The 24931-nt window shown below is 52.0% G+C and overlaps 2 protein-coding genes across 2 annotated transcripts; one reads left to right on the forward strand and one right to left on the reverse strand.

Moving 5' to 3' along the window:
• Positions 1-3160: 3160 nt before the first annotated feature.
• Myoc (myocilin) lies at positions 3161-14328 on the forward strand. The gene is made up of 3 exons (XM_046429953.2): positions 3161-3839; positions 11473-11589; positions 13045-14328. The coding sequence occupies exons 1-3, from the start codon at positions 3278-3280 to the stop codon at positions 13827-13829; spliced, it is 1464 nt and encodes a 487-aa protein (XP_046285909.1). The 5' UTR covers positions 3161-3277; the 3' UTR covers positions 13830-14328.
• Positions 14329-19580: 5252 nt separating this feature from the next.
• On the reverse strand, positions 19581-20479 carry Myocos (myocilin opposite strand). The gene is made up of 3 exons (XM_046429967.1): positions 20385-20479; positions 19737-19885; positions 19581-19612 (listed from the first exon to the last, which is right to left on the reverse strand). The coding sequence occupies exons 1-3, from the start codon at positions 20477-20479 to the stop codon at positions 19581-19583; spliced, it is 276 nt and encodes a 91-aa protein (XP_046285923.1).
• Between the last annotated feature and the right edge of the window lie 4452 nt (positions 20480-24931).

The raw sequence follows: 24931 nt of genomic DNA on the forward strand, positions 1-24931 counted from the left end.
CCATTTGGGGCTGTGTGTGTTTGCAGAAGCCTGTGTCCCCAAGACAGGCTGAGGAAGGCAGTTCAATTATGCACTAAGCACCTTCACGATCTTGCTCCCTAGCGACCCCTGCTGCCTCCGCCCTGCCAGGCAAACGGGCTGCAGACCAGTTCCAAAGACAACACACTGGCTGCAGCTGGTCTGACTCCCTGTGAGCATCTTCCTGGCACATCTAAGCTGGAGACTCCCTGGCTCCAGGCTCCAGAAAGGAAATGGAGATGGAACATAGTCCGAATGGGAATCTGGGGTGGTCAATGTTTCCTAAGAGGGAAAAGGGTCTCCATGTCCAGAATTCCAGGAGGTGGGGACGGCAGGGTGGGGGAGGCTGGCCTGCAGGGAGTGCTGACAGGCAGGAAGGTGAAAAGGGCAGGCTCAAGCTGACCAGATGTTGGCCGCTGTCCACGGAGCTGGGAGTCTCCTGCTTTGTCCAGTGAGCCTATTTTTCTGCTTGGAGAAGAATAGTCTATTTCATGAAAGGATGCCTTTTTATAAAATCAGCCATTAAACACTCGAGTGTGCGTGAGTCCTCCTTCACTGAAGGCCCTGCTGGGTGGGGACAGAGGCCAGGAGCTCACTTCCTCCGGCACTGAGTCATGGAAGAAATGACTGGAATCGCCAGGCCTCCGGGCAATGGGCGGACTTGGCTTGTGCAAGGAGGAGGGAAACCTGTCACTTAGGACACCCGGTTTCCTTCTGGTTCTGCCATTCGTTGGCCATGTGACCCTGGGCAAGTCCTCGTCCTCCCTGGAGGCCCCAGTTTTCTTATCTGTGAGGGGCTGGGGTCCAATATTCTATGAACATCTCCCCCCGTTGGGCTGCTGAGGGCTGGCAGGAGGCAGAGCTTACACAGCTGAGCAACAGCAGGCCTCGGGGGGAGGCAGAAGGTGGGATCCCATCAGTCCTGGGGCAGAGATGACCCACCCTGAGGCACATGATCGAGGGACGCTCAACAGACCAGACAACTACACGTTCTGTCCCCAACCATCCACAGAGGTTGAGAGTGACCGGGGCCACTTCAGCCTGGCACTCAAAAACTGGGCCAGAGCAAGTGGAAATGCCAGAGATGGCCAAGCTCTGAACAGCACCAACACAGCTGGACGATGACCTCGATGCTGAGGACCGGTCTGCAGCTTGGAGGAGATGAGGAGGGACCAAGCACAAGAGAAGAGACAGATTTATAAAGCACAGTGGGGCTGCCTGCCAAGGCCAGGGCCATTACAGAGCGGGGACCTGGATGACAGGGAGCAGAAAGGAGTCAGGACACCTGATCTCTAAATCACGTTCTTCCTTCAGCAACCCTAGGACCCCACCAGGTATCAACTGGAGGCAGTGAGACTACTTACACTTCTCTTCCCAGGAAATCCTTCTCCTCCACGGAGCTGGCAGCACGGGAACCAGCTTCATCCTTTCAACAGAAAGAAAAGCTTCCTAAGAATGAAACCAAACACATTCAAACCTCACTGTTGCTCACTGTTTTTTCCGGGAAAAAAAAAAACAAATCATTTCAGGGATATTTACTGCCTGCTTCAGGAACTGAGAATCGTGCCCTTGATTCAGTGGTGACTGGACACCACTTGTAAATGTCTCAAGTTCAGGTTTAACTTTAGAACCCCTTGAATAAGAATAGAAGGGCTGGGGAGGTGGCTCAAGTGGTAGCGCGCTCGCCTGGCATGCGCGGGGCGCTGGATTGGATTCTCAGCACCACATGCAAATAAAATAAAGATGTTGTGTCCTCCAAAAACTAAAAATAAATATTAAAAAATTCTCTCTCTCTCTTAAAAAAAAAAAAGAATAGGATCTTTAGAGCAAACTCTGATTTCAGTCTTAAGGTGAGTCTGCCAGGACACTTAGACATCTACTACACAAACACTGAGGGTGTCATTGGTATCTGACACCCTGTGATTGCTCATCTCCCCCGAGGCACCACACCATGCCGATTTGCACAACTTCCTACAGTTCTTGGTACATTGGGGAGTTTTTTTCCATTTATCTTTGTGGGGGGAGGGGGTCTCTTTGTGTGTTGGATTTTGTTTTTTCGGGATCTGGTCTTACTACGTTGCCCAGGCTGGCCTTGAACTCCTGGATTCAGTCTTTGTGCCTCTGTCTCCCGAGTAGCTGAGACTCCCAGCCTGCCCCACCACACCTGTTATTGATCTTCAGCCCCCAAAGCCCATGACTCTGGGCTGGGAAAGTAAGTTACATTTTTATTTTCAGTTCCTTCTAACTGAATTTAACATCTCTTTCCATCATGGAAAGAGCCACAAACCCAAAGTTGAATTAATGATAGTTGTAATTTTGTTCCTACCAAGAAAAACCATGGATGTCTTATACTCTATCACAGTTGTTGGAGAAATTGTGAAATACTGCTACATTCAAAACTACTATCTTAATGAAGTAACCACAAGTATAGTTCAGATTTTTAGATATTTTGACATTCATCATAATTCAATATCACACGTTTTCTTTGTGATCTCATACATCTTATACATAAGACATTTTCTGAGAAGGTTCCATAGGTTTTTACCAGAAAGTTTATGATGAAGAACATGCACACACACACACGCATGCATGCTCTCCCCCAAAGAAGAGTTTAAAAACTAGAAGCAAGGGAAGAAATCTTCTTTCAGCTGCTTCCACAGATGCCTGACACCCAGTGGGTGCTGTCCTTGTGCTCTGGTGGGCAGTTAATTGTCTCTGTCCCCGATACGGAGCCTGAACTACCATAGGCATCTGTAATCTCGGTCCTTGCAGAGAGAGCCTGGCACAAAGCAGTTTGTGCAATGGATGGAAATTCAAAGTAGAAATAGGTCCCTATTCAAATCAGCCCACAAGTCTTCCTTTTGGATGAGGCAGACATCTATGAGTGTGAATGTGTGCCCTCACACCCAAATAATAGAGTAGACACACGGGGATTACTATTGGGGTGTAGGGTGCGTAGATTGGGACATTTTTTTTTCAAAGAAATTCAAAACAGACTTCTGGAAGATTATTTTTTAAGAATCATGCTGGCCGTGTTGGAAACAACCCCCTGTGCCGGCCCCACCCGGCCTCACGTGGCCACCTCTCTACCCCCTCCACGCAGGGCTGGCTCCCCAGGATATATAAGCCTGTCTGAGTTCAGGCAGGAGCCAGCAGGGCCACCCATCCAGCCACCTCACAGAGCTGCCCAGTTTTGGAAGAAGGCTCGCCCAGCCTCTGCACGCAGGTTCCCCGTGCACTTGGCAGCTGCAGGCCCACCATGCCAGCTACGCACATGCTGCTTCTGGCCTGCCTGGCGTGGGGAACAGGGGCCAGGACGGCCCAGCTCCGGAAGGCCAACGATCGCAGCGGCCGATGCCAGTACACCTTCAGTGTGGCCAGCCCCAGTGAGTCCAGCTGCCCCGAGCAGGGCCAGGCCATGTCAGCCATCCGGGACCTACAGAGGGACAGCAGCACCCAGCGCGCCGACCTGCAGTCCACCATAGCTCGGCTCAACTCCCTGGAGAATCTCCTCAACCAGCTGACCCTGGGCCAGGCTGCTGGGCCCCAGGGGACCCAGGAGGGGCTGCAGGGAGGGCTGGGCACCCTGAGGAAGGAGCGAGACCCGCTGGAGACCCAAACCAGGGAGCTGGAGGTGGCCTACAGCAACCTCCTCCGAGACAAGTCGGCTCTGGAGGACGAGAGGAGGCGACTGGCGCAGGAGAATGAGGACCTGGCCAGGAGGCTGGAAAGCAGCAGCCAGGAAGTAGCCAGCCTGAGAAGGGGCCGATGTCCCCAGACCCCAGCCACCCCTCGGGAGGTGCAGCCAGACTCCAGGGAAGGTAAGGACGCAGGTGGCGGTCTGCCTGTCCCCCAGGCGACACGCTCCTGGGGACCTGCGAAAGGTGTCTGAGCCTTCTCTTCCTGCCCCTCCTGCCCCCCAGAGACCACACACCGAGCACACCACGCGGGGTAAAGAGGACAAAGCAGGTATTTTCACATATTTCCAGCAATTTGGCTCCTGCAAGCTGGTGTGGTTGGTGGCTCTGAGCTGGTGACTAGCCAGCACAGAGGTTTCATCTCCCGAAGCAAAACAAGAAACCAGGGTCAGGGGAGAGATGCGTGGAAGGTGATCAGTGGGAGGCTCCCAACTGCGCTTTTTGGAAAAGTATTCTTTTTGAACCTGCTCAGGGACCATTATTCCCACCCTTTGGTGCCAGAACGGCCTCTGTCCCTGGGAAGGCAGCACATTAACGAGATACTAAGGGGGTTCGCTGCAGCAGCACTTGGGGTTCCCTCCATCGGCGTTTTGGAGGTTTTCCTATTCTTGGCTCCTCTGAGAGCCTCTGCTTTTAATTAAGTTCCCGAGGCGGCTTTTCTAACTGAGCTGCTCTCTGTCCCTCCTGGCCCACATTTGCCTGGGGACAGGTCTGTGTACTTCAGGGGACAGGCACACTCTCCCCATTAGCAGGGAAGACAGTAATCGCATCACTTCTTGTAAAAGCTGTGCTCCTAAATGTTCTGGGTGAGGAAGCGAGCAACGGTGCAGTGGGACACAGTCTGGACTTCATCAAGGGAGAAAGAAAGGGCCTGGAGGAAGGGCAGACTCCAGGAGTGTGTGAGCCCTGCCTGGCTCTTGACAGACAGGGAGAAAGTCACAAGGGACGTGTGGGACCTTTGAGGAAATGCGAACACCGACTGCACATGCTACTGTCTGAACACTCGGGTCCTTGGGAGAGAGAGTGGTGGTACAGATGTGAGGAGAGTCCCTTGTTCCAAGGAGAAGCCTGCTCAAGGGCTTGGGGTGCAGGGCCAGGAGGTTGGCATTTTGCTGTCAGAGGGTTCAGCAACAATTGGAGGACAAGAGGAAGAGGCCCGACAGATGTGGCAGACAGGGAACAACTGACCGGTCCAAGTGCAGAGTCCACGGGGGCCGGGGTGGGGTGGGGTGGGAGGGACTTTCTTAGTATCTTTCAAAATAACTTGATGGGAAAAATATTTTCTAAAAAAAAGCTTTCTACAGGAAAGGCAAGATCTTCAGAGGGGTGAGGCTAGGAAACCCGAGTCGACGCCTGGGTCAGTTATTTATTTCTCTCTGTTCCTGCATTTCGCATCTGCGATTCAGCAAGGGAGAGCCCTGCTGTGAGAAATGGCTTCTGCACAGTTCAAATGAAATGACTGTAAGGTGTGGAGGATTGCTTAAAACCCTGCATCCTTAGAATTGGAAGAGATCCCACTCGGAATGTTACCACTAGGGAGAGAGTTCTTGAGAGGTTAAAGGGTCCAAGGCCACACAGCTGGTCAGTGCAGAGGGAGCACTGACTTGAACTTGAGTCTGGAAGACAACAGGGAGTTACTACTGGACATAACATGGGCATTACTGATTTCAGGACGCTCCTGGAATGACCCTCTCAGCACAAACCCACACATGCGTGTGCAGTGAAAATACAGTTAATGTTTTGTCTTTTTTAATGACTGTGGCCATTTAACAGGTCTTTGGAATTTCTTAGCTGTGTCCTCTGATTTTGTATTTCTTTTTTTTTGGGCCTTCCAACTGCTCTGCTTTTGAAATCAGGCAACGGCCCATTAGAATCAACTCCAAACCTGGAGTCTCTTTTCTAGTAGTGGATCATTTTCGGCAGGAAATTTCATTTGTGCAAGAACGTGGAACTTGAAAGGCCCCAGTGCCACTGGCTCATTCTTGCGAATGTGGAAACTGAGGCCACCCATAGTCCTAACCATTACTGCCGCTGTCTAGCTCTCCTAGAGCCACAGAAGTCGCTTGTTTATCCATGCACACATGTGACAGAAAACACTTCAACACACGCACAAACCTGCACACAAGCCCGCACTATGAATGGAAGCCCAAAGCAGGGGAAACATCGTGAACCTGAGCTCTTAGCCTTTGCTTTAGGCGGGTCCCCCACAGACCAGAGCCTGGAGGCGGCTGAGTGCAGGTGGTTTATTGTGGGCTTACTTCAGGGCAGAGGGAGAGAATTCAGGGAAGGAATCAAGATGGCAGGGGCCTCTCAAAAGTCACCACAGTGGACAACAGCAGCTCAGTCCCAGTCAGGACCTACAGAGGGCCTGTCCAATGTGACAGAAGTGGGGACCGTTCATCTGTGACTCTGATAAGGCTATGGTGAGGGCCACCAGGCGTTCTAGCAGACTCCCACACAGTCAGAGAAGCTGGGCAGGGTGGGGAGGCAAGGTCCTGGCGGGTGACACCTGAGAGAGAAGGGCCACCTCCACACAACTGGGAAAGGATGGGGCGTGGGGACCAGGCGTGTTCAAGCCAGTGCCAAGGATTCCCAGTGCCTATAGGATCGGGACAATGACCCCCAAGACTGGAAGTAACACGGGTAAGCGCCCAGCCCAGGGCTCGACAGAGGAGCCACCCCATAAGTGGACTGCCACTACAAAGGGCCTCTTCTGCTCGAGTTCCGTCACCGTCGACATACACGCAGCATCCCCTATAACCCGCCTTGATCCTAGAGACAGAGCTCACTGGGACGAGTCTACAAGCTGATCTCCACTTCCAAAAGTATTTGTGACAACCTCTAAATATGTCGGCACTCTTCTTTTTCCGCATTCTCCTCATTTAAATTTCATAAATATATTTGTGTATTTATTTGTATTTTCTTCTGGTGCTAGGGATTTAACCCAGTCCCTGGGGTGCTCTACCACTGAACTATACCCCAGTGTTTTGTTCTGTTTGTAATTTTGAGACAGGGTCTCTGAAGTTGCCCAGGCTGGCCTCAAACTTGCAGTCCTCCTGCCTCACCCGCCCTGGTGGCTGGGATTACAGGTGGGAGCCACCGTGCCTGGCTCTTCATTTAACAAGACTGACTGGCCAGGCCTGCTGGTGCACGCCTTAATCCCAGCTCCCTGGAAGGTGGACACAGGAGGATCACAAGGTCCAGGCCAGCTTTGCAAAGTTGGCCTCAGCCACTTAGGGAGACCCAGCCTCAAAGTGAAAGAGTAAAAGGGGCTGGAGATGCAGTGGAGATAAAGCACCCCTGATCTCAGTCCCTAGAACTGCAAACAAACACACACACACACACACACACACACACACACACACTGAACTTTTCAAGCAGTGATAATAAATATTTATAAAAGTTATCACAATATCATTTGCATGCTTATGCAAATGAGTTAATGAGCTTAGTTTCTAGGTCAAGCTTCCTAGAACGAGTTTAGCAGAGGAGATTAGGGCAGAATAGACAGAGAACTTCCAAAATTTTCTAATAGACGTCAACCTTGAAACCACAGAAGGACTGAGTTTTGATTTTTAAAGTCATAAACCTTTTAACTCTGACACAACACAGTTGCTAACCTTTTCCTAGTCTCTGCTTTTTTCTTTGCATTCAGAAGGAAATGTTAGCAACTGAAATATTCCATGGAAATTTGAGTTTTGACACATCTTTATTGAGGAGCATTTCACTGATAGTATCTTATGCAATCCTTAAAATAACCTCATACAATTGTGAGGCTCAAAATACTGAGGCTCAGAGAAGTTGAACCGTCTGCCCAAAGTCACACAGCTGGGACTTGGAAGGACTGAACTAGGAATCTACAACTTCTGGCTCAGCCCAGGCCCCTTCACACAAAAGCTTCCTGCCTTGGGTCCTCATGCCAGATGGCTCTACTCTGGGGTCTGAATGTTGCCAGATGCTCCTGGCTGACACAGCGAGGAGCAGCCGCCGGCTCCCAGTCCAGCCCTCCATCTGCTAACTGGGAACCGGCCTTGCGGTCATGCTGGGAGCCATTCCCTGACATTATGTTTTGCTGTGGCTCTTGTTTACCCCAGTGAGAACTGTGAGGCGTGGTTCCTGCACAGCAAGGAAAGAGCCGGGGAAGCTCAGGCTGCAGGGCTCAGGAGCCTGCAAGGCAGTGCTGGACAGGGTGGGACTCAGCACCAGCCAGTGCACCTCCGCTCTTCCCTGGCGATCAGGAGAAGAGCCCGTGGGGTGCTGCTGTGAGCAGCCCCAGAGCTGTGTCTTTACTGTGATGCCCACAGGGCACTGGGCTCAGCCCCAGAGCCGGGTCACTCCCCAAGGAGCCAAGCGGCCTGGCCTGGTGAGGAGTAGAGCCCACAGAAGGTACCGCCAGGGACATTCAGCATGAAGACTAACTGTGATGACAGGGCCACGGTAAGACAGAGGTAAACTCCACGTGGCTCCTCAGACGAGGGAGGGGATGGACGGCAGGATGGACTTGGGAGGGGTGCAGACCTCATCGGACAAGGTATGCTCAGCCCATGAGAGCAGACCAGGGGGCTGGTTGGCCTGAGCAGGTCTGGGGCTGCCAAGAATTTCCTGAGTGCAGGGCACAGGTGGACCGAGCGCCTCCCGGGGCCTGGGCATCCAGGAAGTGAGGAGCAGGGCCAGCAGGGCCTTCAGAGCACTGCGGTCCCGAGGGAGTGCTGGCTTCCGTGTGGGAGGGCGGTGGAAAGTCCATGGCCAGGACGAGGCTGCAAGGTCACAGAGGAGCACCTGGGGCAGGGCTCCCTTGCATTCTGCACACAGGGACAACCCCCCACAGCCCAGTGTCCCTCTGGTGTCCTCTCCTGAGATGGGTTGATAGTGCACTTTACACAAGGGCACCTTGACTCTCCCACGGCAGGTGTGAAAAGGCAAGTGTTCAACTGTGAGAAGCAGGCATCCACAACTGGCCGCGCCCACCACAGGTGGACAGGTTCACATCCACAACTGGCCACACCCACCACAGGTGGACAGGTTCACATCCACAACTGGCCACACCCACCACAGGTGGACAGGTTCACATCCACAACTGGCCACGCCCACCACAGGTGGATGGGCTCACATCCACAACTGGCCACACCCACCACAGGTGGACAGGTTCACATCCACAACTGGCCACGCCCACCACAGGTGGATGGGCTCACATCCACAACTGGCCACGCCCACCACAGGTGGACAGGTTCACATCCACAACTGGCCACGCCCACCACAGGTGGATGGGCTCACATCCACAACTGGCCACGCCCACCACAGGTGGACAGGTTCACATCTATAACTGGCCACGCCCACCACAGGTGGACAGGCTCACATCCACAACTGGCCACGCCCACCACGGGGGTGCAAGGGCTCACATCTGCCACAGCTTTGGTTTTATTCCAGCCCCACCAGTGACTAGCTGTGTGACCCTGAGTTACTTAACCCCTTTGAAGCTTGCTTTCCTCATTTGCATTTGGAGATAACAGTGCTCACTTTCAGAACTGTTTTTGTTTGGTTTTGTTATTTTGCATATGGGTATTGAGCCCAGGAGCACTCTACTTCTGAGCTACAGCCCTGCACACCCTGTGCTCCCCTCAACCCTTTTTTTTTTCTCTTTGAGACAAGGTCTAAGTTGCCAGACGGGCCTGGGATGTGCCATGCTCCTGCCTCAGCCTCCTGAGTGGCTGGGATTACAGGCGGGAGCCCCTGGGCCTGGCTTGCTTTCAGGACTGTTACAGGAAATAGAGGAATTAAACAGCAAGCACCTAGCATGTACTGGCTCACAGTAGCACTTAATGAGTGATGGCAACACTGAATCTCATTAGCTGCCGATGGCCATCCCCCAGCCTTGTCCTACTTCCCTGAAAGTCTGAAGCACCACTCTGTCCTCCACCACTGCAGCCTCCTGTGGGAGAGGCTTCCCATGTGCACCCCCTCCCCCTGCAAGTTGGCATTTCTCCTCTCCTGGGACCTACAGCAATACAGACTTCAAGATCTTTGTTTTTAAAAGACAACTTTTGGGGGCTATTTTAGGTTCACAGCAAAATTGAGAGGAAGGTACAGATATTTCCCACATGCATAGCTTCCCCCCTTCCTGCGGACCCCCCTCAGGGATAAAGTTGACAAACCCACACTGACACATAGTTACTAAGACCACAGCTTATGCTTTGGGTGTTGTAACTTCTATGGGTTTTGGACAAACGTAAAATAACGTATCCATCATTAGGGTACCGTGCACAGGAGTACCGTTTCCCCGGAAGCCGGCGTGCAATGTCTATTTACTCCTGCCTGCACCCTGACCTGGAAACCACTATCTTTTTACTGTTTCCATGGTTTGCCTCTCGCTATCTCTCCCCTTCCCCCCAGTCCTGGGGATGGAATTCAGGGCCACTCACAGGCTAGGCAAGCACTCCACATCCCCAGCCCTTGAATTATTACTGTGTGGGGTGTGTGTGTGTCTAGCAATGGGATTGAACTCAGGGGTGCTCTATTACTGAGAGATTCCTCCTGCCTCAGCCTCCCAAGCAGCTGGGATTACGGGCCACAACCCAGCACACAATTGCCTGGGGATCTGTTGGCCTTACTGTACTTGAATCATCAAACCTACAGTTTAAAAAACAGCCACACCTGTTTTAAATGCTCCTTGTGGCCACTGCTTCATCCCTGGAGTCAAGAATTGCTTTGAATCCTAAGCAAAGGTAGGACCCATGGTGACAATGACCAAATGTCTAACCAGGGTCACCCATGTTCTCCCCTTCTCACACCCTCCCCTAGTTCTCACAGGAACCTTGCACACACTCGTCCTTATGCAGTGTGGCCTCAGAAAGAGACAGACATTTCAACTGAGCGTGTGAAGCTTGACATGTTACTAACAACTGCGTATTTCAAAATCACTAGAGAGGATTTTGAATGTTCCCAACACAAAGAAATATTACATGTCTAAGTGGTAGACGTGCCAATTACCATGAGCTGATCTACTGAAATATCACTCTGGACCCCAGTGATACACGTGTCAATTAAAAATAAAAATGTATTTTAAAAATAAAATGATAAGCTGGTTGTGGTGGCACATGCCTGTAATCAGGGCAGGGGGAGCACAAGTTCAAGGCCAGCCTCAGCAGCTTAGCAAGAACCCGTTTTAAAAGAAAAAAAAAGGGATAGGGAGGTAGTGATAAGGCTCCCCTGGGTTCAGTCCCCAGTCACACACATCATACCCCCCAAAAAAATAGAAGAAAGAAAAAATCTGAAGGTTTCTTATAAGATGCTTGTATATGATGAGGAAAACCTAAGTCACAGAGCAAAAAAATGTTTTGATATTCAGATATCTAATTGCTAAGAGCCTTAATATTCCTGAAATCACACATCATATACTCATAAGCCTGCCCTTCTGGTGGAAAGTATTTCAAAAGTGCAAAGTCTTATTTTATTCTGAATATCCAACTCTGTGCTAGGCAGTTTGCTAAGTAATTTAATTGCTATGTAATTAGATAAGCTTTTTAATTGTGGGATTTTTTTTTAAACAGTCACAACAGTGGGGAGAAAAGAATGAGCCCAGGGCAGCTCTGAGCCCCGCCCAACAGTCTTCCCCTGCCTGATCCCCCGCCACACCCCGGCCTCATCTTAAAGCAGATCTCCAACGAGGAATCTGGGGAGCCTAACTAAATGCTCTCCTCCACAGTCGATCCCTGGCCCGTTTCTTCTCATGGTACCGCCTGACTCTCTCTTAATACAGCTTCTCAGTGGAACTTGGACACTCTGGCCTTCCAGGAACTGAAGTCGGAGTTAACCAAGGTTCCGGCTTCCCAGATCTTGGAGAGTCCCTCTGGCCGTCCCAGGAGTGACGATAACGGTATGAAGTTGGGTGTCTTCCCTGCTGAGCCCACGTGGCCTCTGTCATGTCTAGTTCTGTGTTCAGATTTGGAGAGTAAATGCCATCAGGAGTGACCTCCCTGGGAGCAGAGACAGGGAGGGACTGAGGACAAGAACCCACTCTTTCCTCTTGCCAGGGCAGGTCCTCAGGGAGGCAGCCTTTCCCAGAAGAGTCTATCTCCTGCCACCTACCCTGGAAGGCAGCTGGGCTGCACCGGGGGAAGATGAGCAAGGCCTATTTAGCCCACTTGGTCATTGCATTGAATTAACTGCACCTGGGAAGTCACAAGCCTCAGTAGCTCCTTCACACCCTTAACCTGAGGGCCAGGTAGCTGCCCTGTCCCATCTAGCACTTTCTGTTAGTAAAGGTATTTCTGCTGAACTTCAGCCACCTAGGAAAAGCACAATTGCCCCTCTTCAAAGTGTTCCCCAAAGGAATGATTTCTAGAAGCTTTGCTTGTGTCACTTACAATTACTGTGAGCACTGAAGGGCACCCATGGAGATGGGGTAATGAAATATTCAAAGCATGATTCAGTAAATGGTACCTACCTTCTGTGTCGACATAGAAGGTGCCCGCTAAAGCACAGAAATCTTTTGATTCTGCTAAATCTAAATTTTCAATTTTTTTTAAAGTGCTGGGGATTGAACTAGGTTTGAGGTTTTTTCTTAAAAGATACTCGCATATGACAAGGAAGACCTCTAAGTCCACAGCAAATTTTTTTTTAATATTCAGATATCTAATTGCTAAGAGCCTTAATAAGGTGGGGAATGTGCTCCACTTCCAGCCTTCTTTTATTTATTCATTTTAATTTATTTGTCACCCCCAGCCCTCTTGATTTTTGATTGAGACAAGGTCTCGCCAAGTTGCCAAGGCTGACCTTCCTGGGCCTCCTGAAGAGCTGGAATTACAGGTGTCCACCACCAGGCCTAACTAGAAGTTATTCTTATAAGGAATTCATTTTCACTCTTTTAAAATAACTTGAAAGTCATGGGAAGTAATCTAATGAACACTCCGGGTCCCTGCCAAGCTCGAGTGTTGCAGATGTGGTTGAAGCTGTCTAAGGCCTCCCCCTTGACGACTGGGAGGAGTAGGAATCCCTTCCCACGACAGACCCACCGCACGTTTGCTGTGCATGTTCTCTATACCTACACCTAACATGTCTAATCACATCTCAAACTTGGAACAGCCCTGCTACCCAAAACAGTACTGCTGCCCCCCGTTGCCTGGGAAGGCTGAGGTGTGCAGAGCTGAGGACCTTATTGAAAGTCAGGCCTATCTGCAGCCAAACCCAGATTTAAGCCCAGACAGACAGCTGGTCCTGGGGCCCCTACTTCTGCCTGCTCTGCTGCTTCCACTCTGTCACTGTCTGTATTTGGAGAGCTGATAATACGAGGTGCCTTTTTTAATTTTTTTTTATTTTTTAAATCCATCAGGCTGTGGAGAACTGGTTTGGGTAGGAGAGCCTGTCACCCTGAGGACCGCAGAAACAATCACCGGCAAGTATGGAGTGTGGATGAGAGACCCCAGGCCGGCCTTCCCGTACACACGGGAGACCACGTGGAGGATCGACACGGTGGGCACAGACATCCACCAGGTCTTTGAGTACAGCCTCATCAGCCAGTTCGTGCAGGGTTACCCCTCCAAGGTGCATGTGCTGCCCCGGGCGCTGGAGAGCACTGGAGCCGTGGTGTATGGGGGGAGCCTCTATTTCCAGGGGGCCAAGTCCAGAACCGTGATCAGGTACGAGCTGAACACCGAGGCAGTGAAGGCGGAGAAGGACATCCCGGGGGCCGGCTACCACGGACAGTTCCCATACTCGTGGGGCGGCTACACAGACATTGACTTGGCTGTGGATGAGACGGGCCTGTGGGTCATCTACAGCACCGAGGAGGCCAAAGGAGCCATCGTCCTCTCCAAACTGAACCCGGAGAGCCTGGAACTTGAACAGACCTGGGAGACCAACATCCGTAAGCAGTCAGTCGCCAACGCCTTCATCATCTGCGGCACCTTGTACACGGTCAGCAGCTACTCCTCAGCCGAAGCCACTGTCAACTTTGCTTATGACACGGGCACAGGGGTCAGTAAGACCCTGACCATCCCATTCAAGAACCGCTACAAGTACAGCAGCATGATCGATTACAACCCTCTGGAGAGGAAGCTCTTTGCCTGGGACAACTTCAACATGGTGACCTATGACATCAAGCTCTCCAAGATGTGAGGAGCCCCCAGCCCTACCAGCAAAGGCAGGAGGAGATAATGCTCAGGGCTCCAGAGGAGTGTGGGCTGCTGGGACAGCCATCCATGCAGAGCCAGCACTTATCCTGCTCCCTCGATGCAGGAGACCGCGTGAGCCACCAGGGCAGGCAGGGTAGCCATCTGAGGGCTGAGACAACTTTGTAGTAGGATAGATATTCTTTTCTTCTGTCAGCTTTTAAAAGGGATGCTTGTCCAAGATAGTTCAAGGTTTCTGTAGATTTGGGGCAAGAGCTCAAAGGCTTGGTATTTTCTTCATAAAACCATTAATCTTTCAAGTTGCACGGCTCCCTAAGCCATGATAAAAGCAGCACTTCTAAAGGAAGAAAAATAGCCCCGTGGCCTGCACTGAACTTACGCAAGAAGTATTTACTACCACTGGCTTCTAATACTTCAGGAAGAATTCAGTTGTGTATTCTACAACCCCTTGCCTTGGAAAATAAAATGATCATATATGCCATCAACTTCCCTGAACTTTGTGAGAATCTTTGCCTAAGAGAAGCAGATAATTCCTTTGGGCTGGGAGATGTGACTGTAAAGTGCCGGGTGTGTGTGTGTGAGTGTGTGCGTGTAACCAGGAGGCTTGTGCTTGGTTTCAAGGCTGCGCCCAGATGGCACCAGGCACACAGTGGAATCCACGCCTCCATCTCTTGGTGTTCCTGGCCCTTCCTAAAGCATATTCCATTTCTCCCTCAACTCAGCCTCTCTGGACCCTAGGTCCCCTTTGGTTCTTATCTGTTGTCCTAGGTATCAATTGTATAAGCCACAACCTCAGGTGAGCAAACCTCCAAGTAGTTTTCTCCAATTCTTAAAATTTTGATAAAATGCACATAACAACGCTTACCATCTTGACCATTTGAGTGCATGGTTCAGTGGTATTAAGTACATACGACGAGTTGTTCAACCATCGCCCCATCTATGTTCAGAACTCTTTCACCTTATAAAACTGAAACTCATACCTGTTAAGTAATAACTCCCAGCCAGGCGCGGCGGCCCATGCCTGTGATCCTAGTGGCTCAGGAGGCTGAGACAGGAGAATCGTGAGTTCAAAGCCGGCAGCCATGGGGAGGCGAGGTGCTCAGCAACTCAGTGAGACGTTCTCAAATCTGGCTGACTCCCAGGACTGGAGAGGAGCTCAGTGGAAGAGCACTTGCCTGGCATGAGCAAGGCCCTGGGTTCAGTCCCCAACGCCACAAAAGTGGAACCAAAAAACTCCCCATTCTCTATGGAATTACTTTTTATTTTTAATTTTTTTTAGTTATAGATGGTTACAATATCTTTAATTTGCTTATTTGTATCTTCCTGTGGTGCTGAGGATCGAACCCAGTGCCTCACATGTGCAAGGCGACCGCTCTGCCACCGAGAGACAGCCCTGGAATCACGTTTTAGTAACTGAACTTACTTTCCACAGTTGCTGCTGTGTCGCTTCAGCATGTTGTCACTCATTTCAGGGCTTTCTGTGCTGAGGGCACCGAGTAGTGAGAACGCAGGCAGAGCTGCCCACACCTGGTTGCACCATCTGTGTGGGTTCCAGCCCTTGCTGCTGACATCGCGACTCACACGAAGAGAGCCAGGCCTGTCAAGGTATATTGCTTTTCCTGGCCTGCTGCGTGTCCCGCTGGCATACGGGGACATTTGAGGAGTTGCCCTGTGCCATAGGAACACAGGTCCACCTCTGCTCTTCTGCTGGTGCTGGGCCACTGCTCCTGGAGATTTGCCACCTAGACCCCAAGCTCCCCCGGGAAGCTGCACCAGTCCCCTCTGCTCTCAGGTGCCCCAAACCGTGGGAGCTCCCCAGAATCCAGGCTCTGTCTCTGACATTCCTCGCTTCCCCAGACTTTATTCACACTGCAGGGGTGGGACAGCCCTTCTTGGCCTTCTAAGAGAACCAGCTCATGAGGCCATAGCTCAGCTTTAAAGAGATTCTCCCGCCCGTGAGTTGCGAGGACCGTCTGTGAAAAGCAAAGCCAGGGCTCGACTTCTCTTTTCCATTGGCCATTGATTCTCATTGAGGCTACCCTTGTATGAACCAGGAGGAGGAGGACAAGACCACAGACGCCTCTCCACTGCGTCTCCGTGGCCTGGGGCTGCCGTGAACACCACAGCCTGGGGGCCTCAGAAACAGACGTTGGTTTTCCTGCGACTCGGTAGGCGGGAAACCCGAGTCAAGGTGTCAGCAGGATGGGCTTCTTCCAAGGTCCCTCTCCTCGGTGGGCAGAGGGTCTTCCCCCTGTTTTCACACAGTCCTCCCTGTGAACTCGTCCCAATCTCCTCTTGTGATAAGGGCGGCAGTCATATTAGGCTGTGGCCCACCCTGGTGACCTCGTATTGATTTAATTATCTCTTTAAAGGCCAGATCTCCAAAGCAGGCCGCACTCTACAGTACAGGTTTTCTACTCTTATCTGAAACACTCAGGACCTAAAGTGTTTTGAATTGGGGGTTTTTCAGGTTCTGTGGTATTTGCAGACCCATGAGGACATGTCTTGGGACTGGACCCAGATCTACACCTGAAATTGACTTAAGTTTTCATCCACCTTTGCACATAGCCTGAAGGAGATTTCTTGCGACACTTTCAATGTGGCCCCTTTTGAACGACTTCACAGGAGGTCAGGTGATAAATCATGTGTCTCCTGGGCCATCACACAAGCACCTGAAAGTTTCGGATTTTGGACTATTTCTGATTTTGGATTTAGGATGTTCAACTGGCATTAGGATTAAGACTTTAACCTAGTACAAGTGAGCCCCTAACAGCTTCCTGTCCCTGCCGTAGTCCGGCTGGGCAAAATAACCGAGAGGTGACAAGCAACTTGAAGGTTGAAGCAGGAACTACTTTATTGCGAGTGAACTCAGCAGGAACTGAGAACTCAAAGGAGCGGGCACCCAAGGTAGCAGGAGCCGCTTCTCTGCCGGACCGCAGAGGTATATATGCTTAACTAATTACACACAGCTTAACTTAATTAACATCATCTAGATACAGCAGTCAGCCAATAAGGAATCCTCATCATCTTAATGGCTCGCTGGCGTTGCTTCACAAACCTCTCCTCCTGGCAAAGTGCCAGCGCCATCTTGACTTGGTTGTGGCCCTCAACATGTCCCCACTCTCACTCATGGACGAGACTCTCGAAACAAGGGAGCCCAGAGGTCAGCACGCAGGGCTTCATCCACCTGCTGAGCACCGTCAGCTGCCAGGTGTGCGGTGGGAAGCGGCAGGTGAGGAGGCACAGCTCCCCATCAGCCGTGTTTCTGGCTTCGGGACAGAGAAGGTGACGGAAGGAAGAACAGAGGGAAGAAGGAGACTCCTTCCCTACCTTCCGGGGCTGGATGCTCCTGCACCCTCGTTTCTTTTGCTGGCTCCTCCTTCTAACCCCAACCTCTGAGGTGGAAGTACCCCAGGGCTCAATGCAGGGGCTCCTCTGTCCTCATCCTCTGGCAACGTCATCTACTCTCAAGGCTTCAAGTGCCATGTCCATGCTGATGGCTGCACCCAGCACTAATCTCTCCAGCACAGTCCTTACCCCAAACTCCAGATTCACGTATTCATTTGCCCAGTGACATCTCTACTTAGGTGGCTGCTGGGCTTATCAAACTAGCAAAACTTGAACTTCTGAGTCCTCTCTGCCCTGCTCCACACATCGAGTCTGCTCTGCCTGGAGCTGGTGGCCCTCTGTCCCCACAGTTGCACAAGCCAATAATCTCGGGGTTGTCCTTTATCCCTCTCTAACTCCCCACATTCCATGGATCAGCGACTCGATTGGCTCTTTCAAATACAACAGATCCAGAATCTGGTCTCCTTTCTCATTGCCCCAACTGCCACTGGTCCCAATGCCATCTTGTTCCTGGATCATGATGGTAGCACCCAAACCGCCTCCTCTCCCCTCACCAGCACCACCTCTTACCCCGACTGCGGCCAGAAAACTCCATTAGGAAGCAAGCCAGCCGTGCCCTCTGTTCCCTGGAAACCCTCGCGGCTTCCCGTCTCCCAGGCAAAGACAGAGCCCTTACCAAGCCACAGCACCACCACCTTTCCCACAGGGTGACCGCATCTTCTGCCCACGTCCCGTCACTCTACTCCAGCCAAGCCCAGTGGCCTCCTGGCTCTCCCTCAAATGCACCCGGCACACTGTGTCCTCCAAACTGTGGCTCCAGATCCTCCCTCTCCCCAGACGTCCACACAGCTGACTCCATCACTGGCTGCAAGTCTTTGCTCAGATGCCACCTTCCTAGACAGGGTCACCCAGACCCTGTTTAAAATTGTAGGCAACCTATTGTTTCCTGGGTACTTCTAATTCCTCCTACCCCGTTTTATTATTTTAAAATTTATTTTCCATTATACTCACTCATCACTTCCTCAAGTATGGTATAGTTCATGTTTTTAGGTTGTGTGTATATGTGTGTATTTTGGTGGGGGGTGGTACTGGGGATTGAACACAGGGATGCTTTGCCACTGAGCTACAATATGAGACAGGGGGTCACCAATTGCTTAGGGCCTAAGCTGCTGAGGCTGACCTCAAACTTGAGATCCTCCTGCGTCAGCCTCCCAAGTCACTGGGATTACAGGCATGCGCCACCGTGCCCAGCACATTTTTTGCTAGTCTTCCTCCACTGGAAGACTATTCCCCTGAGGCGGGGATTGATCATTCTGTACAACAAAATATCCCTAGTGCATACGACTCCTATGGTGGGTCCTCAACAATGCTTGTTAGACAGATGAACAGAAAGAACATCCTGGAGCTTGCTTAGAAATAGAACGAGGAATAAAACCAGCACAAGAGCTTCTTCCCTTGATTCTATTCTTCACTGGCTGTGGCCTTGCAGGGCTTGACCTCTGTCCTAGACTGTCACATTCTACATCTGACATCCAGCAGGGTGGCCACCAGCTCTGTAGCTACTGAGGACTTGTGAAGTGAACTGTGCGGCCGAGGGACTGAATTGTTGTTTGCCGCTGCTTTGGCACGTGCTGGATAAACCCAGGGCCTCGGGCATTTTAGGCGAGTTCCCTGCCACTGTACCCACCAGCCTGAGGTTTTTTAAATCTTATTTAATTTTAATGAACTTAAATCGAAGCAGCCATTCATGGCTAGCTGCCATCCTGTGGACAGTGCCGGTCAGCTTCCTCGTCTGACTGAGGCCATAGCATGAGTACCTGCCTGGTGATGACAGGGGTCGGTGCACACCTGCTCTGTTGCCGATGTCCGCAGAGGCCTGCTGACCATGTGGTTGGAGGACCAGGGCACCTGGGTAAGGCCAGGTCTGCAGAGCACACCCACAAGGACTCCAGGAGGATGTGGATAAAGTAAAGGATGGCACGGAAGGATTTTTCCTATGTGCATCTGAATTATCCCCCTTCCCAGGCCTTCCAACCATTCAGAGTGCCCTAGAAATCCTTCAGGGTGCCCTGGGGTCTGCCAAGAGACTTGAGCAGGGGACCCACTAAATCATCCACACTTGGCCGCTTGGCAGAGTGGGCTTCTGGTACAGAGTCTTTTAACCTCCTAGAAGTAAACTTTGAAACTGCTATTTTTCAAAGTCAACCACCCTACACCCTTAGTTCCTCTAGCATGGAAGGGCCACACAGCGGTGGTGTCCGGCCTGAGTTCTGAAAACCCAAACACCCCCGGGTTCTCTGGACCTTTAGAGTCAACACAGCAAAAATTGAACCCCAGATCTGCACATGTGATGTCAGAGACTCAGCTTGAAACGAAATCCCTCTCACCATTAGCTGTGGAAAGCAGAGCTCAACAGAGGTTCTGGGGAAAGAAAAAGAGGAAAGAAGATTCTAAGACAGCTGTCAAGGACAAACTCAGGAACGCCACTGACACTGTTTGCTGGGGTTTTATGTAAGAATCTACCACAAAATAACTTAAGTCGTACTTGGTTGGGAGATGGGATCCTCGGCTGGAGAAGGAGGCGGGGCAGGGGGTACTGTGAGGTAGGTCTTTCTGGGAGGAGGCGTTTGTTCTGTGCCCACATGGGAGAGCGACTCCCCAGCTTCATAGCCTTTCTTGGTAACCACGTCTTCTCTAGAAGGAAAGACACATCAAATAGCCAGATGAGAGGCTAGTTCAAGTTCAAGGCCAGCCTGGGCAACTTGGAAAGACCCTGAGCAATTTAGAGACCCCGTCTCAACCTAAAATATAAAAAAGGCTGGGGATGAAGCTCAGTGGTAGAGCACCCCTGGGTTCAATCCCCAGTACCCAAAAGAGGAAGATTTTCAAATACAGATAGGATGAAAAAAAAGAGAGAATTACACACCCAGATGTCGGTACCTGAAGAGGACCAGGTAACATTTTAGGGGACTTTCTCCCACTCCTCTGTCACCATCCTCTTGCAAAAACAAGACGCACTCTATTTAATTCTGAGTCAGCTCTTCTCACAGTGAGCTCAACCGTCTCCCTTGGTCCGACAGAACCAGTGGAGCTGGGATCCAGGCTCCCCACCCCTGGGGTCGCCTCCCCAGCGGGGCTCTCCCACTATTCCCCACCCCCACCCCACAGCAAGCCAGAGGAGAGCCTCAGGTACCTCCTGTCCATGGTGACTCTGCGCCTGGTCACCTCGGAGGCCAGGTCTCTGTAGGGAAGTTCAATGCTGGGGTCCACAGGGCTCTTCTGAGCCATGGTGTGCCCTCGGAGCACTGGAGGAGTCAGATGCCCGCACCTGTGTAGCTGAACCCCAAGCATCAGAAATAGGATTCAGGTGTCAGGGGAATGCTCCAGTTCCATCCAGCATGGCTTGCAGAGGACTGTCACATTCTCGGGAGTCTTCCCTCTCCCCACCTGGTCAGGAGGCCCAGAGACTACCTGACTCTCCCCAGACTGCACAGCAGGCCGGTCTGCTGCCTCCCTCTGATGGTGCCACTGCAGCTGGGCCCTCCCCGCTCAGGGCTCTTGGTACCTGCAGAGCTTTCTTCTCAGAGCCCTGAGCTTCCACAGGACAGGAGAGGAACTGGGACAGCAGGGGATGGGGGCCAGTCCCCTTACCCAAACAGGCACGTGTGGCTCCATTTAAGAAGAAAAGGCCGTCGCCCGTAAGTGCCGCCATGGGACATCTCTCCTTGTATCAGGACTCCCGTGAGACCAATGGGGAACTAAGCAGCAGAGAAATCAGGCAGCTCCCGCAGAAGGCACAGAGCCGGAATCTGATCCCGGGTCTCTCTGCTTCAAGGACTTTGCTCTCTCCACAGCAGAGCCAAGCAACCCTCAAGTGCTACCTCAGGACCAAGCCTTCTCCAAAGAAATGGGGATGCGTCCCCGTGCCTGCTCACTGGGTCACACTGTCCCTGTTGGAGCATGAACTACAGTGGTCTGAGTGCACCAGCTGAATCTTCTGACTGGAAAATTCTTTCTCATCAGGACGCCCCAGGGACTTACCTTTCGATCCCAGGTCAGCTTAGGGTACAGCCTCTTTCACCCTTCAGCTCCTGGTTTGGCCAAGAAACACCCTCAGTACACTCTGAACCACACAGAAGGTGGAGCTCCTCCACTCCCCAGAGAGAAAGACAAGGCAACCTCCAACACCTCTTCCTCTCTTTTATCCTGCTAGAGTCAGCCTCTCCCAGGAACTGGCGTTAATGGGATTGATCTGCGCCTTCAGAAGGCAGCAGCTGATAGGAATCATCCTGCCAACTGTGGCCTTGGGAAATCCCCACAGAGCCACAGAAGTTGGGTCTCCAGTGTGAGCAAGAGAAGGAAGCACTCTGTCACTTGGGCAAGGGACAGCGCTGCTTAGACTCTAGTGGACATGACGTCTGGACCTGTGTCTGCTGATTGCCCCTCTCCCAGAGCCATCGTGCTCACCCATGTCCCCCTGTCCTGAAGACGCTGCAGAGCTGCTTAGAGGGCAGCTGTTTGGGCTTTGGAATCAAAGGAGTGGATCGCGTAGCTCCTGCTTTTGAGTTAAATCATCCTGGGCAAGCAAATTGAACGTCGGTGAGGTGATTTTCTTATCTGTAAGAGAATCTTTCTTCTAGGGTAATTGTAAAAATTGAGAAGATATTTGCAGAAATTCCTAATTGTGTCTCTTTTCCATTTGTGCTTATTCAAAAGCGAGTTTGAATATATGCATTTAGCTCAGGAATGACTATAAATATATAGGTACAAGTACAGGTTTTCCCCCTCCTCTACAGCCAGGAGTGGGCCTGGTCCTCCCAAGCCCAGTTTTATACATTTTGAAAGCAGGAGCCCACTTACTCCTCCCCTACCACCCCCGGCAGCTCTGTCCTCCCACCTGTTTCCTTCAGCCACAGGATTCCCAAAGTCTCTAAGTTGTGAGGAGTTTTCAAAGCATAGACAAATTTTTGCAGATGTGAGAAGCAATTATGATTTGCATATTTCCAGACTGCTGATTTCTTCAAGTTGTGTGTGTGTGTGCCTGCGAGTGTGTGTGTGCATGCGAGTGTGTGCGTGTGAGTGTGTGTTGCTGTTACTGCTCAGGGCTTTGGAGAAGGAAGCCTCAGGTTGGCTTCAGGTTGGTAGTTCAGCTCTACTCCACCTCAAGGGATCAGCGGCAACCCAAGCCAGGGAAGTGCACTTCCTCCACACCATCCATCCTCTAGGACGTGTGCTACTCCTCAGAAGCACGTTCCTGATGCTGACCTGCAAACGTGGCGTTCACATTTCATGAAGGCGAGGCTCTGGCCACAAAGCAGAGCATCTGCTTTTCCCACTGACATAAAGAAACCAGTCAGAGGGCCTTGCTGCTGGGGACAGCACGCTGGCCTTCAAAACAAGGCTCGCTGGACACCATCGTCCAGCAGTTTAATAACCGTGCTCTTCTCACAACACACGTGGGTAAAACAAAACCAGAACCGTCTGCTGCACCCACAACAGAAAACAGTCAACCTCAAGAGGCTGCGGCCAACACTCAAACAGGGGCACGGAAACTTCTCTCTTCCATTCTCTCAAGTTGCTTGGAAAATACACGCAGACCTCGGGAGACAGCGGCTTGCTGTTGAGTGTACTCCTGGCAAAAGAGGAGACAGGGTTCTTCCAGAGAGAAGAGGGGGTGTCCCTATGGGCCAGAGGTGCCCCTAGGGACTGCAGTCTTGTCACCCAGTAAAACTTCGCGGCTCTAGCGCTCGACTGTGAACTCCCATTATTCAGTCATCCCCAGTCTCTGAGAGGCCCGTAAGGCCGAGAGAGTTCTTTTTAGACACATATGCATAATGGCTAGCAGGGCAATCAGCACCACCAACACAGGCCTTCAGGACCTCAAGTGTCCCCTCAGCAACGGGACCCACTGGTGAGCAGCTGAACGTGCTTGGCCAAATGCCGGCCTCAGTTCGGTTTCCTGTCCTCCTGCTCAGGGCTGGTACCTGTGCAGCTGTGTGTGGCTGGAGAGGAACATGCACCTGGAGGACTAGTTTCCCTTTCAATTCACGGCTGCACTCTGGGTGGGAGCTGGCCCTAGGCCTGGACGGCGTCTCCGCATTCCTCGGCCCCCCGACACCTGCTGGCTCTCATTCCTAGCTGAGGACCCTGAATCCAGCACAGGGAGCGTCCACATCCCGCACATCCTCCCAGCTTGCGAGTCCCCATTGCCTCCCGTTGCTGAGCTGGCCCTGGGGCTCTGAACCCCATTCCCTCTCATCAGCCTTCATTCCTGCAGCTCTCTCTCCACTACCAAATTGGGTCTTTCTCATCAGTGTACCACAGGTTGGTTTTCCCACCCCAAACCCTCCTTGACCTCCTCTCCTGCTGTTTTGAACTGGAGATCGAACCCAAGGGCCACATCCCCAGCTGGGTCAGCTGAGGCAGGCGAAGGACTGCTGGAGAAGGGGCTGCCAGTGCCCGCTGGGGTAGGTATGCCCATCTGTGTGGACGGACTGGACCCCGGGCACAGTCCACCTGGGGTGGCTACAGGAACGCTCTCCTCTGACACGGCCCAGCAAGGACCTGAAAGACAGTGCTCCCGTGCGCTCCCATGGTCCTTGGAAGCATGGGGTAAGTGAAGTAGGATTCCACCGCCGATGGTGGACAGGGAGACCCGAGGCTCGGAAATGGGCGTCCGGACTGGACGTGCTGCGCGAGGGCGAAGGTCACCGACTGTGTGTTCTGAGGGCGAGCCCGAGGGGGACGCTCCCTTCACCCAGGGGACAAGGAATACACTGCTACAAGGGGCCCTGGTGTCCCTGGGGGGCTTGGGTAGCTGTCCTCAGTGGCAGGGGCTGCTCGTGGGAGGTGCTCTGATGGGAACTGGCCCCACACACGGCAGCAGCACTGTGAGCGAGTGCAGCAAGGGACGAGAAGGAGCTCGGTGACCAGGGACACACGGTGAGCAGGACTACCGGCCAGCAGAGGGCCAGAGTGGTGAGGGCGGGGGCTGGCGTGGCTCCCAGGAGCCATGAGCAGGCAACAAGCAGAGTCTGGCCTCCGTGTCAGTGACGGATGAAGAGGTCCAGGGCACACACCTCCACCAGAAGCCATGATCTCTAGCCTCAGTTTCTGACTAAAAGCAACCGGGTCCCCAGGAGGATGGATCATATAACATCATGGCAGATGTACAGTCAGGATTCTCCATGGGGACCTTAGGCCATCTGCTCCAGTCACCATGTGCTGGACACAGGGAGATCCATGCATTTTGGAGAGTGTTGGACAGAGGATTCAAGACGATATCAACATGGCTGTGGGTGTAGCTCAGTAGTTGAGCACTTGCCTCGCAAGGCTCTCAGATCAATCCCCAGCACTGCAGAAAAACAAGACCCCAAACCCAACCCAACACTGTGGGGCTCAGAGCTGAAAGCACAGGGAGGCCAGGACACCCAGCTCTGCCTCACAGGGGTCCACCTGGCCTGTGATGCACCCAGTCAGTGGTCATTTCCCTTCTCTTTGGATGTATAATGGGAATGAACATACTTGGAAGTCAACAGTATTCCACACAGATCATTGGCCAGTAGGAGCTATTTTTAGCAAGGAAGCTAAGTTGCTAAGTAAAAGTCCTTGAAATCGCCCGCCCAGTCAAGGTAGTAAATAAAATATTATGTGGTGGGTGAGACAGGCCTCCATTAGTGCCCACCTTAGAAAAGTAAAGGATGTATGGACAGCAGTTCCTATAATATCCCTATTTAATTG

The sequence above is a fragment of the Marmota monax genome, unplaced genomic scaffold (genome assembly GCF_021218885.2).
Source record: "Marmota monax isolate L192 unplaced genomic scaffold, Marmota_monax_Labrador192_F-V1.1 WCK01_AAM20220418_F8-fsc00055, whole genome shotgun sequence".
In the NCBI taxonomy this organism is placed as follows: domain Eukaryota; kingdom Metazoa; phylum Chordata; class Mammalia; order Rodentia; family Sciuridae; genus Marmota; species Marmota monax.

Excerpts from the sequence above, each read along its gene's own strand:
- Myoc (XM_046429953.2), top strand. The coding sequence starts at position 3,278 with ATGCCAGCTACGCACATGCTGCTTCTGGCCTGCCTGGCGTGGGGAACA. Across the intron at positions 3,840-11,472 it reads GCAGCCAGACTCCAGGGAAG|CTTCTCAGTGGAACTTGGAC; the intron begins GTAAGGACGCAG and ends CTCTTAATACAG. Across the intron at positions 11,590-13,044 it reads TCCCAGGAGTGACGATAACG|GCTGTGGAGAACTGGTTTGG; the intron begins GTATGAAGTTGG and ends TAAATCCATCAG.
- Myocos (XM_046429967.1), bottom strand. The coding sequence starts at position 20,479 with ATGGCTCAGAAGAGCCCTGTGGACCCCAGCATTGAACTTCCCTACAGA. Across the intron at positions 19,886-20,384 it reads AGAGTCACCATGGACAGGAG|AGAAGACGTGGTTACCAAGA; the intron begins GTACCTGAGGCT and ends CTTTCCTTCTAG. Across the intron at positions 19,613-19,736 it reads GGATCCCATCTCCCAACCAA|AACCTCTGTTGAGCTCTGCT; the intron begins GTACGACTTAAG and ends TTCTTTCCCCAG.